The sequence below is a fragment of the Ostrinia furnacalis genome, unplaced genomic scaffold (assembly GCF_004193835.3).
Source record: "Ostrinia furnacalis isolate ACB-3 unplaced genomic scaffold, ASM419383v2 OfSCF5861, whole genome shotgun sequence".
NCBI lineage: Eukaryota > Metazoa > Arthropoda > Insecta > Lepidoptera > Crambidae > Ostrinia > Ostrinia furnacalis.
Genome location: NW_021136100.1, coordinates 446810 through 465112, shown reverse-complemented (window position 1 = coordinate 465112; position 18303 = coordinate 446810). Strand labels below are relative to the sequence as shown.

General features: G+C 36.1%; 2 protein-coding genes across 4 annotated transcripts; one reads left to right on the top strand and one right to left on the bottom strand.

The window, feature by feature from the left end:
- Positions 1–334: 334 nt before the first annotated feature.
- LOC114361635 (sodium/potassium-transporting ATPase subunit alpha) lies at positions 335–10838 on the top strand. Its single transcript, XM_028316747.1, has 18 exons — positions 335–482; positions 868–1017; positions 1272–1444; positions 1588–1758; positions 1965–2094; positions 3010–3246; positions 3668–3883; positions 6836–6856; positions 7016–7203; positions 7453–7624; positions 7713–7861; positions 7970–8171; positions 8344–8498; positions 8664–8850; positions 9080–9319; positions 9958–10146; positions 10238–10355; positions 10561–10838. The coding sequence occupies exons 1-18, from the start codon at positions 335–337 to the stop codon at positions 10673–10675; spliced, it is 2961 nt and encodes a 986-aa protein (XP_028172548.1). The 3' UTR covers positions 10676–10838.
- Positions 10839–11213: 375 nt separating this feature from the next.
- On the bottom strand, positions 11214–16717 carry olf186-M (Ki-ras-induced actin-interacting protein-IP3R-interacting domain olf186-M). Of its 3 annotated transcripts, XM_028316750.1 has the most exons (6): positions 16550–16717; positions 15495–15952; positions 15203–15358; positions 14912–15005; positions 14581–14662; positions 11214–13913 (listed from the first exon to the last, which is right to left on the bottom strand). In XM_028316750.1, exons 2-6 carry the CDS (start codon positions 15876–15878, stop codon positions 13877–13879), a joined length of 753 nt encoding a protein of 250 aa, XP_028172551.1. In that variant the 5' UTR covers positions 15879–15952; positions 16550–16717; the 3' UTR covers positions 11214–13876. The 3 variants fall into 3 exon arrangements, with proteins under 3 accessions (XP_028172551.1, XP_028172550.1, XP_028172549.1); XM_028316748.1 differs by lacking the exon at positions 14581–14662 and having other exon boundaries at positions 12862–13913; XM_028316749.1 differs by lacking the exons at positions 14581–14662; positions 16550–16717.
- Between the last annotated feature and the right edge of the window lie 1586 nt (positions 16718–18303).

Below are 18303 nucleotides of genomic sequence, written 5' to 3'. Positions count from 1 at the left end.
CGCTGCGTCCTGACTACAACAATCCCTCAAGCTAATTAAAGTAAAGCAACCCAAACAAATTAAAGTAGAGTAACAGACAATTTTAGTGACCAACAACATGGATCAATCAATTGAGATATTAGTCCATGCCATCTACTTGCAAGTTAAAAGAACTCTCTTAGAACTTATTTTAATTAAGTAACTCTTAAGTACTCGTACCTCATTTACATCTGCTTATGTTTCAATGATACAGTTTAATCTATACTTTTTAGTTTCTAATTTTAATTAAGTACGCATGACCTTCCCGATTAAAAACCGTCAATTACTCTACTGCAATTCATAAGCCCTCGTAAAAATGAACTCCAGAAGCTCAAGCTTTTCATCCATATCTGATTTATTTCGACCCAACAATCCTAAGGGATTGAGGTCTCGAGACCTTAGTAGCACTCGGTTGAGTGTACTGAAAAAGGAGATCCAAACGGACATACATCTTATACCACTAAGTAAGTTCCAGTCTCTACCTTTCGTAAAATCACATTATTTTCGCAAGATTCCGAATCATGGATCATCAATATGATGCAAAACCTTAAATAGGTACATACATATACAGTGGCGTAGCGTAGCTAGGTAACCAAGGCCCTCTGGAGCAAATAAAAATGGGGCATGGGGCCCCACTGCAATCTAAACTGGTTAGATTTTATCTTTATTGACATTAAACTTACTTACTCCTGATACAGCTTTCGAATTTCTCTCTATTTATTTTGAAAATGAGAGAAATTTTCAAAGTTCAGTTCAACTGAGATTTTCTGGACCCGGGGCACTGCCCCGCCTTGCCCCTTAGTAGCTATGCCCCTGGGTACGTATTAATTTCAATCTATTTTTATTTAGAGGATGTTTACGAAATTCTCGGAACTGATCCCGTTCGAGGACTATCAAGTGCAAGGGCTGCTGAACTGTTGATGTACTATGGGCATAACTGCCTTACGCCAGCAACGCAAGACGGATGGCCACGAGTCTTATTTTTGTCTTTATGTACAGGTACATAAAGTTTATTCTTAGGGGGTCGCGAAGTCTTACTAGCTATCACAATTTCAGTGAGAAGGATGGTCTTGCTTGCATGCTTTTTACCTGTCTAGTGTACCTATGGTCCAAGATTAAATGGTCGCTAGAATTTTTCAGCCTGTAAAGGGGTAGCGCTCTACATTAACATCTTAAAAAGATGATGTTTACCAAATACCAATGTCTACTGATGTTGAGCATGCTCGTAATAACTCATTAGACGTTTGTTTTAGGGTTTTCCGTTCTAATATGGTTTGGCGCACTGTTGTGCCTCCTTGCATATCTGATAGAAACGTCTACGAAGGCCAATGCTAGCAAAGACAACTTGTATTTGGGATGTGTGCTCATTGGAGTTGATGTTGTTTGTGGACTCTTCAGTTTTTACCAAAGTTTTAAGAGTACGAAGGTAAGTTTTCGGCTGGAATAAGGCTTTCCCTAACTACTTACACAGACACTCGTTCGTTTCTGATACAATTAGATAGGTACTTATGGAATCTCCCATCGTAGCAATACCTGCCTTTAATGACAATACTAATGAAACATTCACAGATAATGAAAACTTTCAATAGCATGATACCGGAGTATGCATCTTGCGTTCGAAATGGGGTTCTGAACTCCAACACGCTTGTCCGAAATCTTGTGAAAGGCGACATCGTTCATGTGAAGGCTGGAGACGTGGTCCCAGCAGACATCCGCATTATTGATAGCAAAGGGTTCAAAGTAAGTTAACCTATTCCATCAATTCTTGGTAAACAGACAATAATGTACTTAGAGGCTATCGCACATTCTACTCAAGACACACAAAATTACGATAACAAAACTTGTTAATTAAGAACCTCGTATTTAATCTATTCCGCTCACTCTTAGAATACTACTTACATATGCCCAATAGGCATATCAAGTACCTTTCTTTATTACATTGAAAGGTGGATAACTCTTCCTTGACGGGAGAAAGCGTGGCTGTTTCCCGAGGAAACCTGGAAGGAACTGCAAATATACTCGAATCGCCTAACGTAGCATTTTTCTCCACCCTCTGCGTTGAAGGATGGGCTTCAGGTAAAAAGATTTGAATATTTAATTAATACTACTTTGACAAACGATTACCTACCGACATTACACAAGAAATTAAGCATTAACTTTAATGACACCTACTAAACGAACGACGCCTCGCACGGCGCAATTTCATTAGGTAAGCCGTAACGTGTTATCTAAGGAAGGTCACGATGAAACAGACGCAAATAAATATTTAGCATAGGTACCTAAGTACCTACATACATAATATTATCCTTATGTTTGTTTATTTAAGAACTGGCTTTACGCCTGAAATCGTTAAATAAATTACAGCCTGTAAAATTTCATGAAATTCCGTGCAGTAGTTTTTGCGTTAAAGAATAACAAACATCCTTAAAAACTTTCTCGTTTATTATAATAGGTAAGTAAGTATTAGTAATTTAGGTATTGTAAGTATGTAAATAGGTTTTTTATTGGTTTTTCTGGTAGACGGTTTATTCGAAATACCTATCTAAAATGCGAACGAAATGATCATAGGTAGATAGGCGATAGCTAAATAAGGTAAAGTCATTATCATACCCATTTTTATCGATAAAGAATATGAACATTAAGCGCAGATGGCATTATAAGCGTGTTGATGTAAAGTCCATGCTGATAAAGAACACAGTTACAAACACAGTCGACAGTACTTGTTATTAGTATTTCTATTTATTTACTACTATATGTATCTACCTATATTTTGATGTTACAATGTAATAAGCTAGCGTTATAACTTCATAACTTTATAGTCTCCTAATAGCTAAAACAATGCATATCTTTGATCATGTTATCATATTTTGAGTTTCGTTCTGTAATACGCCATTGTAACATGTTAGCTATTATGCTCAAGTCATTATCATAAATGCCTCCTTTAAGTAAAAGTCAATTGGTTTTTAGGCTTCACCTAATTCAAAATTCCAGGTGTCGTTATGTGCTGCGGGGATCTCACAGCCCTAGGTCGCGTCGCGGGACTCGCGGCCCGCCTGCGTCCCGCGCCATCCCCGCTGTCCCGGGAAATATCCCGGTTCATGCGCTACGTGTCAGTGTGGGCTCTGAGCCTAGGAGTATTCATAGCTGCAGCCTCGCTTGCCCTGGGCTACCCGTTTATGCAAACCACGGTATTTGTCATCGGAATGATCGTCGCTAACGTGCCTGAAGGTCAGCAGTTTGAACCTTACTAGACCTTTTGTGTTGTGACAAGCATTCAACAAAAAATATTGAAGTTTTAACTTAAAAACAGACATACTCAAAGCGTAGTGTTCTACTGTTCTCTTGCGTCCCTATAAAATCCTACAAAATATCTGGTGGTCTTCTTGCCCAAGAAATACTTTCATTTATTTGAGTCACTTTAGGCTGGGGTGCACCAACTTACTTTAACTTTAACAAACGTTAAAAATCTGTCAAACTCCACAAAAAACATTGATGGTTATAATTATAATCACGGTTGAAACTCAGCCTTAAATTACTAAACCGTTTAAACTGAATAAGTGGAAAATCACAGAAAACTTTACCTTGAAAGAAATTGCTGCCGTGGGCTATCTAAATTATTCCACATATAAATATGATGTTATGTACTTAGGTCTTCAACCCACAATCACAGCATCGCTTACGCTGACAGCTCAGCACATGATCAAGAAGAACTGCCTCATCAAGAATCTGGAAGCGATCGAGGCTCTGGGCGCGTGCACCACAATTTGCTCTGACAAAACCGGCACGCTCACTGAAAACAAAATGTGTGTTCAACATGTTTGGATGGCCAACAAAACTTATTCCGTGACAGATTCACAATTCCTAAGTAAGCGCAAAAACTTTTTAGTTTTCTAATCTAAAGTTTGGTCCGCATGAAAAAATAATGTTTCCACTTTTTTTACTTAATTCCTAGTCATCTAAGGTATCTTAATGTTTCGCCCCTTTGAATAGGTACATTTGTATTTACATAGCCACTTTAAATAATATCCCCAAAAAAACCTTGCTACGGGATACATACAGTATTTTATTACAAAAGACATCAACGTCATCCTCGATTTTCTTTTAATATNTATTTAGGAACAAGTATGAAAAATCAACACTTAAGTTTAAAAACAAAACAATAACTTTTCTTCCATAAAAACGAAAAAACTAACTGTTTCTACATAATATTCCATCTATTTGGCTCGGATATTGCTTCTGAAACAACAATAAACATAATAACAATGATAGAAATATCAAATCTGTATGAGGGTACAATTGACCCCTGGTACAACTGACCCTGATTATTTATACCTACTACTGCTTCGACCTTTTAAGATTTTTTCATAAGCCTGTTCATAAAGGAATAGATCCGTTGATCCGCGATCCGTACTATGACTCTACGCCGAGGCATCTAAAACAAAACGTTCAAATACTTAGTTACTTACTGAATTAAGCTAAAATGTACATATTCAAAAGGGTTTTAGAAACCTATATTAAAATATTTTAAGTAGGCATTTAGGTACTTATATCACCTTTTTATCAACCTCTACCTACTTATTTAATAAAACACATTAAGTATGTATCTAATTAATGCTTAATGCATGCAACTATGAATGAGCCTAGACTATTATTTCAGTAGGTAGGTATGCCTATAATTGTAAAAATAATAAACACGTGAATGTTTTATAATAACTTATTTTATTATAAGTATAGGTACTTTAAAACCAATTTAAAATATTATGTAGTAAGTATAAAATAAGGTTCCGGGGGTTAATTGTACCACGGGGTTGATTGTACCGCTACAATTGACCCCATGGAGACTGGTACAATTGTTCCAAGTAGGTAGTCAAGAGATCTTCACCTAAAATTCAGTCATTTTCACAGTGAATGCCAATAATTCGCTGTCGATACAAAGTTTAGAGCCCGAATAAACTATTGACAACAATACCTTGGTAACTAATAGCATATTAGGCAACTTATGGGCTCATATATCTGACGTAAAAACTTACAGCGACTGGGCAAAAAACAAAAATCCTTCCTGTGCACCTTCGTTTCTCAGCACAAGCGCCGCCGACTGGTGAGCGGATGGAAACACAAAAAGCGCATATTCTGACGCTATGCACACAAACTAACGTCGCTTGTATGAAGAAATATCGCCGATGGTACTATTGACCCGTGGTACTATTGTACCCGGTCTACCCTATTTCTATTTATTTAAGTATCTGACAAACAGCAGTGGACGTCATTTGGCTGAAACGAACGAATAAGTATCTACCTATATTATGATGTTACAATGTAATAAGCTAGCGTTATAACTTCATAACTTTATAGTCTCCTAATAGCTAAAACAATGCATAAATCTTTGATCATGTTATCATATTTTGAGCTTCGTTCTGTAATACGCCATTGTAACATGTTAGCTATTATGCTCAAGTCATTATCATAAATGCCACCTTTAAGTGAAAGTCAATTGGTTTTTAGGCTTCACCTAATTCAAAATTCCAGGTGTCGTTATGTGCTGCGGGGATCTCACAGCCCTAGGTCGCGTCGCGGGACTCGCGGCCCGCCTGCGTCCCGCGCCGTCCCCGCTGTCCCGGGAAATATCCCGGTTCATGCGCTACGTGTCAGTGTGGGCTCTGAGCCTGGGAGTTTTCATAGCTGCAGCCTCGCTTGCCCTGGGCTACCCGTTTATGCAAACCACGGTATTCGTCATCGGAATGATCGTCGCTAATGTGCCTGAAGGTCAGCAGTTTGAACCTTACTAGACCTTTTGTGTTGTGACAAGCATTCAACAAAAAATATTGAACTTTTAACTTAAAAACAGACATGCTCTGCATGTGTTTTGTTCATACTCAAAGCGTAGTGTTCTACTGTTTTCTTGCGTCCCTATAAAATCCTACAAAATATCTGGTGGTCTTCTTGCCCAAGAAATACTTTCATTTATTTGAGTCACTTAGGCTGGGGTGCACCAACGATCACCACCATCGATGGTTATAATCATAATCACGGTTGAAATAAGGCGGTGCAACTCAGCCTTAAATTACTAAACCATTTAACCTGAATAAGTGGAAATTCACAGAAAATTCTACGTTGAAAGACATCGCTACAGTGGGTGGACTATCTACATTATTCTACATATAGGTACGAGTATGATGTTATGTACAGGTCTTCAACCCACAATCACAGCATCGCTTACGCTGACAGCTCAGCACATGATCAAGAAGAACTGCCTCATCAAGAATCTGGAAGCGATCGAGGCTCTGGGCGCGTGCACCACAATTTGCTCTGACAAAACCGGCACGCTCACTGAAAACAAGATGTGTGTTCAACATGTTTGGATGGCCAACAAAACTTATTCCGTGACAGATTCACAATTCCTAAGTAAGCGCAAAAACTTTTTAGTTTTCTAATCTAAAGTTTGGTCCGCATGAAAAAATAATGTTTCCACTTTTTTTACTTAATTCCTAGTCATCTAAGGTATCTTAATGTTTCGCCCCTTTGAATAGGTACATTTTTATTTACATAGCCACTTTAAATAATATCCCCAAAAAAACCTTGCTACGGGATACATACAGTATTTTATTACAAAAGACATCAACGTCATCCTCGATTTTCTTTTAATAATAAAATAAATTTTGATTTTGATCTATTGAACTTGAATTAATTATGAAGTAAGTAATAATTATAATAGGTAAATGTGCACTCAGAAACCCTGTGTGATGGATGATATTATACCAACTAAGTATCACTCGTATTTCTGAGACACCATTAGGTACCAATTATTATTTCATTTCAGATATCGTGAAAAATAACCAAGGTGGGTCTAATTTGAATAATATTATTGGAATACAGTGATCATGAAACAATCGTAATTTACGTCTCATTTCATTACAATGCTTAATTAGCATTAAAATTGACGTTGTACCTATTCTACTTACGCTAGTATTAGAAACATTCAAATCACATTTTCTTGTAGCGTTTAACGCGTTAAAACTATGTGGTGCTTTATGCAGCACTGCAAAACTCAATATTGAAGGTGTATCAGGCGATGCTTCTGAAACCGCCATTTTAAAGTTTTTGAGCAAGTACGATGACTTGATTGCAATAAGAAATAAGTATCCTAAGGTCGCTGAAATTCCTTTTAACTCAGTGAACAAATATCAAGTAAGTTATTTTTGATACTAGGACATACGTAAGTCTATACCTATCTACTTTTCAAGCATGCACATCAGAATAATTTACAGGTAAGTTAAAAGATATCGCAGGGTTTACTTTGTAGTCTAGTCTCACGTAATTTAATAACTACACGCCATTTCCCCGCAGATTTTCTTATGGTATTACATAATACTTATCTCATTTAACAATTCCGTTTAAAAGAAAACTATTACTGATGTGCTGATATTTTATTTGCAGCTCAGTATACATCTAGATACTAATGTTTCACGGTACATAGTAGTTATGAAAGGCGCACCCGAATGTATTTTCGAACGCTGCACGACTCTAGCTTTAGAAAACAATAATATTAGTTTGACGAAAGAAATCAGAGTGGCCGCTGAAAAGGCCAGCGATGTTCTAGCAAATACGGGTACATAAAAGATTTACTTAAAGTGAAAATAACACTGAAAATTATTCAAACTAAAATGTTTTTAACCAATTTTATGCACTTTTGCCAGGAGAAAGAATTTTAGCTTTCGCCGATTTGTATCTTGACCCCAAGGAATTTCCCTTGAAATATCCATTTGATACTGAAGAAATTAATTTCCCTATGCAAAACCTAAGATTTTTGGGAGTTATGGGACTGATGGATCCACCAAGAGAAGAGGTAACTAGGAGTTACCTACTAACATGACGTTACAAGACGGCCAAGAATCTTCTGTCGTTTTATTTAAAGGTTCACTTGTTTTTATTATACCAAATTTTCCCATTCCAGGTGCGCAATTCAATACAAAGGGTAAGAGAAGCGGGTGTCCGTGTGATGATGGTGACGGGCGACCACCCTTCCACCGCCCGCGCAATCGCATTAGAAGTCGGCATCGCCACTTCACCCAAATGTCGTGTACTAACCGGCTCTGAACTCCGGAATATGACTCCAGACTTGCTTAATTGGACACTTGAGAAGCATTATGAAATAGGTCGAATACCAGCATACATTAATTCTTACAACTTTACCCAGCATTTTCAGCTCATCCTACCTAAGAACAACCTACCTATATAGAGATAGCTTCAGTAGCGTCTGAGTTATTATATTCTGATTTATTCTCTATTTTGTTTTTAATCATAAGTATTTTCGTGCATCTTTTATAGTATTCGCTAGAACATCTCCAACTCAAAAGCTGCAAATTGTGGAAGCGTGCCAACGCGGCGGGGGAGTGGTGGCGGTGACCGGCGACGGCGTTAACGATGCGCCTGCGCTGCGCCGCGCTGACATCGGCATCTCTATGGGCATCACTGGTTCTCAAGTGCGTGATTACCTTCTTTATCTCTCTCTTTTAATTGTAATGTGCTCTACCTACATGTACCTCCTGTAGAAAAGTAGTTTTAGTGGAATTAGAATAAGTTTGTATTATTGTATGTACTCGTATCTAACGTATAGAGTACATAAGTAACAAAGGTTCAAATTCCAGGTTTCCAAACAGACCGCAGATATCATTCTTTTGGATGACAACTTCGCAACAATAGTTGTAGGGATAGAGGAAGGTCGAAAAATATTTGATAATCTTAAGAAATCCGTCTGTTACATCCTAATATCGAACGTACCTGAAATTCTTCCAGTATTAATGTTTATCTTGTTCTCCATTCCTCTGCCACTAGGTTAGTACATTTTAGATAATCAACTTCGTTTATTTATTAAGTAGGTACCTATACGTATAGCCATTTTTAATTTACGATACAAATATTACACCCAATGTACCTTTAGGTACGTCTACGACCGGCACTAGGATAATGGAACGTTTCCGTCATCGTGATCGTAGTCCTGAATCATCATTCTCTTCAGGAATTGGCAATTCCGAATTGTAATATTAAAACGCTGACTTTCCAGGTGTAATGACGATTCTCTGCATAGACTTGGGCACGGACATGTGGCCTGCTGTAGCTCTGTCTCACGAAAAAGCGGAATCCGATGTAATGGCGCGTCCACCTCGCACCGACGACCCACTGGTGTCCTGCCGAATGCTCACGCTCGTGTATGGGCATCTGGGCCTGGTAGAGTTCGCCGCTGGAATGTTCGCCTACTTCATAGTCATGGCTGAACATGGGTTCTATCCTCCGCAGTTATTCGGTTTGTAACTTGGGCGATTTCGAACATGAACAATATAACTAGTCAAAATACGTAAGTGACGAGTCAATAGTAGAATAGGTACGCCAATTTCATAAATAAGTATTTCTAAATGCTGTTATTAGACTAAAACATAAATATGAACCATCTCAGTATTGCCAATTGCAATTAAAATTGGGTTACTAAAATCACTACCTACAGACAGGACCAATGAATGCTATTCGCTTTCATTATAGCAATAGTCTATATTGGCTCTTTAGTAATATTCATTGGTTTGTAAATCTTAATGATATTTTTTTTAAAGTAAATTAACGTTTTTTTTANCAATATAAGTAGTCAAAATACGTAAGTGATGGGCCAATAGAAATACGCCAATTTCGTAAATAAGCTTATTTCTAAATGCTGTTATTAGATTAGTCTAACATAAATATGAACCATCTCAGTATTGCAATAAAAATAGGTTACTAAAATCACTACAGACAGTACCAATGAATGTTATTCGCTTTCAATATAGCAATAGTCTATATTGGCTCTTTAGTAATATTCATTGGTTTGTAAATCTTAATGATATTTTTTTTAAAAGTAAGTTAAGCTTTTTTTTTATACCNTTTTTTTATAAGTATGCTAACCATACTGCCTAGGTATAAGACGAAGATGGGACAACGAAGCAGTGACAGACGTCCAAGACTCCCTGGGCCAAGAGTGGACGTACGCTGAGCGCAAAGAGCTGGAGCGAGCGTGTCAGGCGGCTTACTTCGTGGCCGTGGTCGTCACGCAAATGATGAACGGCATCATCTGCAAGACTCGATTCAATTCGCTCTTCCATGTTGGTAAGAATGTGACTATTATTTATGTTTTAATTTGTTAAATAAGGAATAAGTACGTGCTCCTTCGATCCCTATACTAAAACTGTCTTTTTAGGAATGAAGAATCACGTCCTGAATGCTGGCCTGATATTCGAACTCATATTATCTAGTGTTATATGTTACGTACCAAGTGTTAATGTGTTCTTCCGGACGTATCCATTAAAATGGAGATGGTTAGTGACATTTCAACTTTTTATGGTATAATTTAATAGGTACCTTGAATATTTAACTAGTTTCCCAAACTACGTAGCCGATCCACTTTCAGGTATTAATTAAATATGTAGTAGATACATATCAAGTATCAAGGTATTTAATCTTTTGAACTTGATGAAACTTTTTGAAAGAGCCTACGAGTTCAATTAGAATCGTGGTTTCCAGGTGGTTCCTAGCTTTACCATTTTCAGCCTTCATGTTTGCGTTTGACGAGTTCAGAAAATATTGCATTCGCAGGAAATTATTTAAAGGCTGGTACAATGATCTAACCTATTATTAAACATAATTAAGTATACCTACTAGGTAAAGGATTGTTTAATAAAAAACTGGAATCCATATTGATATTTATTTCCACATAACTTTGTTCCCACATAAACCACAATCCATTAACAATCATATTAAGTCAATAATTTAAATGAGCAAAAACGCAACACTCAGGTCACTGTAAAATATGATCACAAAAGGCTCAACAATTAATATCCTAAACGATAGGGATGACAGTAGCGACAATAAAGTGAGTCTAAACATCGATACTTTTAAACAGTCTAGCTACGTTACTTTTATTGCTCATATCTGAACAGTCTGGCTACATTGAGTACATTAGGTATATTTTTTATTTTATAATAGTAGTCCGCAGTCAGTTATATCAGTGGCGGAGATAGTAGAATTATCAGATTATAATTATTCAATGATTATTCTGTTATTTCAATGAGATACAGTCAGGGTCAAATAGTTCGTCACACCCAAAGTGGTGGCATTTGACGCTGACTGTGCAATCAATTTTAATTCAATATTAAATTTTATTTTTCTTTGTCCGAGTAAAAACGTAGCCAAGCTGTTATACATTATTATTATAATTAGGGACACATTTCATAGCGAATAATCACTTTAAACCAAAACAAAACATGCAATTTATTCTAGTTTTATGTACCTAGTTCAATAAGGCACGTGTCAAATGATATTTTCTGTAGCCATCCCTTCTCTACATTCACGCGTTAAACATTAAATCTTATAGTTCTACATCTATTCTAATAAAATTGTAAGTGGCATATAATATAACAAAGACATCACATAACAGTATAAATTGATCATTACAATAAATTGTGCTCTTTATTATGATCATTTTTTAATAAATAAGAGTAACAACTGGTGCAAAGCGATTAAAACCCATTAGCAGAAAGATTCAGAAACCGAACACAAAATACCTACATCTTTTATTAGTTTACTGAAAAACTAATGCTACTAATTAAATTATTTCTTAATTTTTTTCTATAACTCGTCGCCTAAATAGTTTTATCAGAGATTTAATACTACTTACATACTACTCAAGGAAGAATGTTTTTAAGTATTTCAAGACCTATATTTAAAATGTAAGTAGACATTTAATTTTGTACTACGTCCGTTTTCATTAGATATAAGCACTTAAAAATCTAAGAGTTTAATGTAACTTAGAGGCAAGTTTGACACCAATATTAAGAATTTAATTTATTCAAATGTAAAAATATAAGTATTTGACCTAGATACATTCCATGATAAGTACGCTGATACATATTACATTTTCTCATCAGTCAGGTTTTATAGAAAAATGTCTAGTGAATCTACTGTAAGCTCTCAAGGATTAAATTCAATAAATAGTTAAAACCTAAACAGACTAAGCCTGTAAGATTCAGTATCAGATCCAAAGTTGATATTAATTTGTAGTAATGTTTTAGAAACATCGTAGTAGTAAAAATACAAGTTTAGAATATTCACGACAATAGTTTCATTTTGTTTTTCTTAAGCGATTACTCATACCATACCATTTAATCCATACTCATACTGACAAATTTATCATTATTATTTTTATATTTCTATGAATATACACGCGGTGTGTTCGCGCCTTGCTTAATAATAATCTATTATTCATCATCATCGTCCATCACCATCACTTAGTGTGATATAATCACATAAAGATAAAAATATATAAATATTATAATTCTCACTACAGATAGACTTAAGAATAAGAAACTGGTACATATAGATTTGACTTTAAATCTCTACTCGTAATAGTTGTCTTTTATTTTTATTTCATTTAGCTTTTATACGGTATTATGATATTACATGTGTACCTATATTACTATTGTAAATAATTTCGTACTCTACAAGTATAAACATGGTCTATATTATTTATAAATGGGATATAAAACTATGTAATAAATAATTCATTTAAGCATATTAATAAATCACTGCTGTATAGTTTATAAACCTACCCCGATAACCTATTTGCCTTATCCCGGATAATATAAATCGGCAGTGGAATATTATTTGTCACAGGTGTCTGATATATTACTTTCGTAACAAGTCACATTCCTGTTAACCGCTCCAAATGAGATAAATATTTTCTTGGGTCGGGAATGGGTTTATTTATAGTTGTTGCAAATCACGAAGGCGAGTGAGCTTTACATGTGTAGTGGCTCGCTACTGTTCGTTTTTCAAAAGTTTTGATTCCACTATAGTTGTGCATGTACACGTACACACAGAAGTAAAACTCACTCGCCTTCGTGAGTTGCAAGAACTTATACAAAAATAATCCTGCGGTCGACGGAGATGACGAAATCGCGAATCGGAAGTCCGATACCGATGGACTATTATTACCTCATTTCGTTTATTTCATGAGCGCTACCGCTAACGCGTTTGCCGAACATGTGCTTCACATCAAGTACCCTAGCTAGATAAACCATAAAATCAGAAAGTACAAAAGTCCGCTTAAGTTGTTGGCGAGTTAATCTAATTTTCATAGTTGGAGTTCGATATTGGAAAATGTTACTAATAATTTCAGTTTTGATAAGTATGACAGTGTATACTTCTAACACTGTGTGTATTCTTTATTTTCTTTTCAGGACAACTTGATTTTAAATGAAATGCATAACTATCAAGAAGCAACTCGCCACGTAGCTTCGTGATCTCTTTCAAACAACAATCAGTGGCCTTTAAAATTGTGGTAAAATTAAAATGAACAGAGTAATTTTTACTAAATCACAACGGCGCTCGGAAAAGTCACCATAATTCTATCATGCCAAAAAATGTGTTCCTAACAAAATTTTTAATTTATTGTTTAATACACGCTCCGCGCTAAACAAGACTCCGCCATCCATCGCTGTCTAAGGACCCTCACCCACGGCGACTTTTTGTAGCGATGCAGTCGCGCTGCTATAGCACGTTGGCATCACTTCTGTAGTGCGTTGCAAATGCGACTAACGCGCGTTAGTAGCGATGCTGTCGAAAAAGTCGCCGTGGGCGAGGGCCCTAAGAAGTAGACCAGCGTTATTGCAGCATTAAGCGATCACTCAAATATAAACTTACTGGTGTTCAATTGTTTCGGAACCGGGACGCTAGGAAGCCGTAGGCAGCGGGCGGCAGGCGCATATCCCCGATTGAGTGGCGCGCCTTCGTGAGCGCCTCCTCGCGGCACACGTCGTCTTGGAGTATCCGCTCCATTATCTTAGCTACAATTGTCGACGGTGGAACATGAGGATTCCCTGGAATAATTAATTTACCATTAAATTTCTGTCTGAATTGTTCATTTTATGTACAGTTAACAACATCTATCCTAATATTATAAATGCGAAAGTAACTCTGTCCGTCTTGCTTTCACGCATAAACCACTAAACCGATTTTGATTAAATTTGGAGTCCCGTGAAAGGGCATATAGGATAGTTTTTGTCCCGGTTTTTGAAACAGGGAAGAGCGCGATAATGTTTTTCTGTGACAGACAAAATTCCACGAGGGCGAAACCGCGGGCGGACAGCTAGTATAAAATAAATAATACATTTTTGTTGCATTCCCACTTATTATAAATAAGATGCCATGCCAATGTTTAGTCATCGTTCAAAGGTTAAAATTACGATACGACACATTCTATTTTTAGGGGACTATCAGTGTCCTTAAAACACAAGTCCAAACATTAAATAGGAATATTAAGGAACTTTGTATTTACAGTTTTAGTGAGTAGATAACCCAACAGGTAAACACTATAAAATATTAGAGTCAGTCAAAGGACAGTAAAACTTAATTCAGTAGAAAATCCCAAGCAAGCAGAAATCATGATCCTATGAGTCTTTTACTTATTTATGTTGCTCTTAATATATTACTACAGTATTAAAAACAATTTTAAATTATAAAGATAACACAGTTAATAATACTCACTGCACCGCAATCTCTGGAACCTGGTATGACCTGTGACAAGCTGATACAGGTTTCATAAAACGGCAAACTGGAGTGCAGTGCTCTGTTAGTTAATAGCATTAGTTGTTAGTACACCCATCGTTATTAATGATATGATATTTGGTTAGTAAACTAAAGAACTATGTAAATATACATGAAACATTACACAGTATACTATACAGCATATTATTTATACTATTTACCAAATGATTACCAAAACCATTGTTAGTTGTCAGATTGTTATACAAGTTAATTTAAGATTATTAATATGTAAAGGTATTTTAATGTATTTAAAATAATTAAGTGAAAATACCTGTCAATCCTCTGTAACCAAAAACACCACAGTCATGCATCCGCATTGAATGTTGTTCATTTTTTATGAATTCTTCTGTACTGATGCCTTTTAACTGAAATATAACAAAAATCATTTGCATATTCACACAACATTCATGTTCTGAATAAATTTATCTCGGCTAAAAATAACCAATGCAGATAAAACTTGTCTGAAATTAGTAATGACATTATTTCCTGCAAATAGAACTTGAAAATAATATGCAGATTTATCCTTTGGAAGCTGAAATATTTTGTAATAACAATTAATTACCTTAGATGGTACTAGAAATCTATCTGGAATTCTTTGCAATTTTTGCTGCTTCTCACTTGGACCAAAGCCTAGTGCTATCAATACTGACTCAGCATCCACTTTCCTTGCGCCCAAAACATTCAAAACTGAGCTGCCACTCGATCCGCTTGCATCAGACTGCAAACAAAATAAAATTATAAAAATAAACTAAGTTATCTGTGAAGGTCACTTGCACAACAGTGATAATATAAACAAAAGTACTTTTAATACCTAACCATTAATGTGATAACACAGTAAAGTGTAAAATTCTCACCTGAAGGGAATGATCTCTAAACAAAGGATTTTTTAATCTAGGTGAACAACCTTCCGATTGCACAGAGTAATCTCTCTGCAACTTCTTAACCGTCCCACATCTGCCACTCAATAAGCCACTCTCTAAAGATTTTCTCTTGTTTATGTCTTTTGAGCTTGGAACTTCTAAATTATTGTCGTCTTGTGGTTTTTCTTGTTTATCCACAAGGGTGCTATCTTCACCATTGAATTCCAAAACTGTGTTTTCAGTAACAGATTCTTCGGGTTTGCTCTCATCAGACTTTATGTCAAGAGTTTTGGTTTCTTCATCCAACTTGCTGTTGTCAAGAACGGTTTCAGCAGGGAGCGAGTCTAGCCACTGCTGCACAGGACTACTGCGCCGCATGTCGTCTATAACTCCGCTGAGCCAACCACGTACTTTCCTCTCTAATATTGTAGATACAGATTCGTTAAAAGTACCTGCAAAAACCAAAACAAAATATTTAACAAAATATTTTTATTGATGTATGAAATATTTTGTGCATTTCTAAATGTCAAAAAGTGCACCATGCTATTTGAATAGGTAGGTATCCAATAAATTATTATCATTATGTTAGTACAACAATTTTATTACCAGATAATAATCTATTTAAGTGCTATCAAGGAAAATGGTTTAAAAACACAAAGTAGGTAGCATGTAAGAAATATTGTTTAGATAGATAATTGCAGTGTTTGGAAGTCAATGTTAGTGTTGGATGTGAGTAGGTGTAGGTATCAACATCACAGCAATCCAAATGATATTATGGCATGAAACAACAACAGTTGTAATACCAATAAGTTCACAAATCCTAAAAAAACTTAATTCTTGAAAAGTAAGGTCAATAATGTTGTTTTATGTTCTTTTCTATGAGCTTTTCTACGTAAATTCGTTGGTGGAACCAACCTTGCTTAGGATCCATCTTCAGTTTAGGTAACGCTGCATGCAATACCAGAGGAATTATATGAAACGATCGTGCATGAAGCTATTTTACTTGATAATCACACAAGAGTAATAAGGATTGTAAAACATGAACTTACCTCTGCATTTATTTTTGATGAGTACTGTTCTATCACGAGAAATCGACGTCAATTATTTTGATTAACTAAACTGGCCCACAGTGTTAATTATATTTTGATCGTTTTCACTATTATTTACTCTTTGAATCTAAGTATTTATTTAATTTTCACGTACGAGTTAGATTAAAACTATTTATTTATGACATTTTTGACAATCAATCACATCACCTGACAATCCTGACATTGACGTTTCTTTGCTTTTTTTTTTGCTTTTCCTTTTATAGGAAAAGGCAAAAGCAATAAGCTATTGAGCCAAGTGCAGAAAAAGTTGTGGCGATCAACACAAGAAAATATTTATTTATTAATGATTTAATGCCATCTAATTGGTACGATAAGACGAACTTAATGCCTTATAGAAAAGGCATTTTCTGCCAGTTGTATTGTATTAGCCTAGAGATGGTAAATTTCTGTTTTGTCTTCGAAGCCATCATTCGCAAAAGAAGTTCTCTGATGGGCGTGAAGAATGGCATCTTGAAAACATTAGCAGATAGTGTCCCTTCACCGCGAAGAAGAATAAGAATGACTAAGTAGGCATCACGGGAATTTACCTATACCCCTTCTCCTGATGAATGAATATGGCTTCGAAGCCATCAGTTTAGTAGGATAGGAACTTTGCAAACATCCCTGATACATTGCAAAAGCGCGGTAAAACCAACATCATCCCATCCTGAAGATATTGTACCTACTGGATTCGTACGAATAGTTTCCAGCAATCGTAATTTAAGTAATTGTGTAACAACCGCTAAAAAATAATATCCAAATAGGGTAGTTACCTACCTAATTTTAGATACCTTTGATCTTTAGTTTTGATTTCTATAGGTACCTGTAATTCTCTCTAGGTTGACCGACGATCGAATGAAGGTCGCGGGAAGCGCCTGGATGCGGGCAGCGCACCTACTTACTTACCGGTCGTTGTGAAAATCCTAAGAAATTTTTCAGCAGATAAGTATGTAGAAGTCTTTATGTTGAACCATATGGCCTTACTTAGGCTGTGAGCAAGATCTGGCAGGCAGTGTTTTATATGATGTAATCAAGTTTAGTTATTTGTTATATTTTCTAATCTTCGAAATCAAATTAATGCCCGCGACTGGATGGTAAGTAGGTAGGTACCTACCTAATTTAGAAATTGCGTTGTCGAGGTCGCACCCTACTGTCATTAAGACTGTTTGGGCCGTAGTTTGGGCAATATTCCAATCACGTAGACACAATGCGGGTACTTAAGGTGCGCGGTGGGCCTTGTAAGCAAGCAAACCTGTGGCAATATTTCTCAACAACACAGTTCACACTACACCTCCTCAACCTCAATCTCTAAGCATAATGCAACGAATTACCTACTTAATCACTTCCTTTTGGACACAGAATTTAAATTCAAATTCAAATTCAAATTCAAATTGTTTATTTGCCTACTAAGTTTAAAAGAATATAGAATAACGAATAATGGAAACCGAAAGAATTAATTACCTAACTAAGTAAGTACCTACATTGGGGTTTTTATATGTAGGATGATGAGAGTGACTTCATTCAGCATCTCTTTTCTTCAAAGTTGCAAATGAGATAGGTCATACACATTGATTCAACTTTGTTATGTTAATGTTTTGATACCCAATTGACATTCATCAACATCATCATTTCAGCCACAGGACGTCCATGGCTGAACATAGGCCTGCATCCAGCTCCCTTCCTGTATGAGGTCAAATCGTCGGTTCACCTCGTGG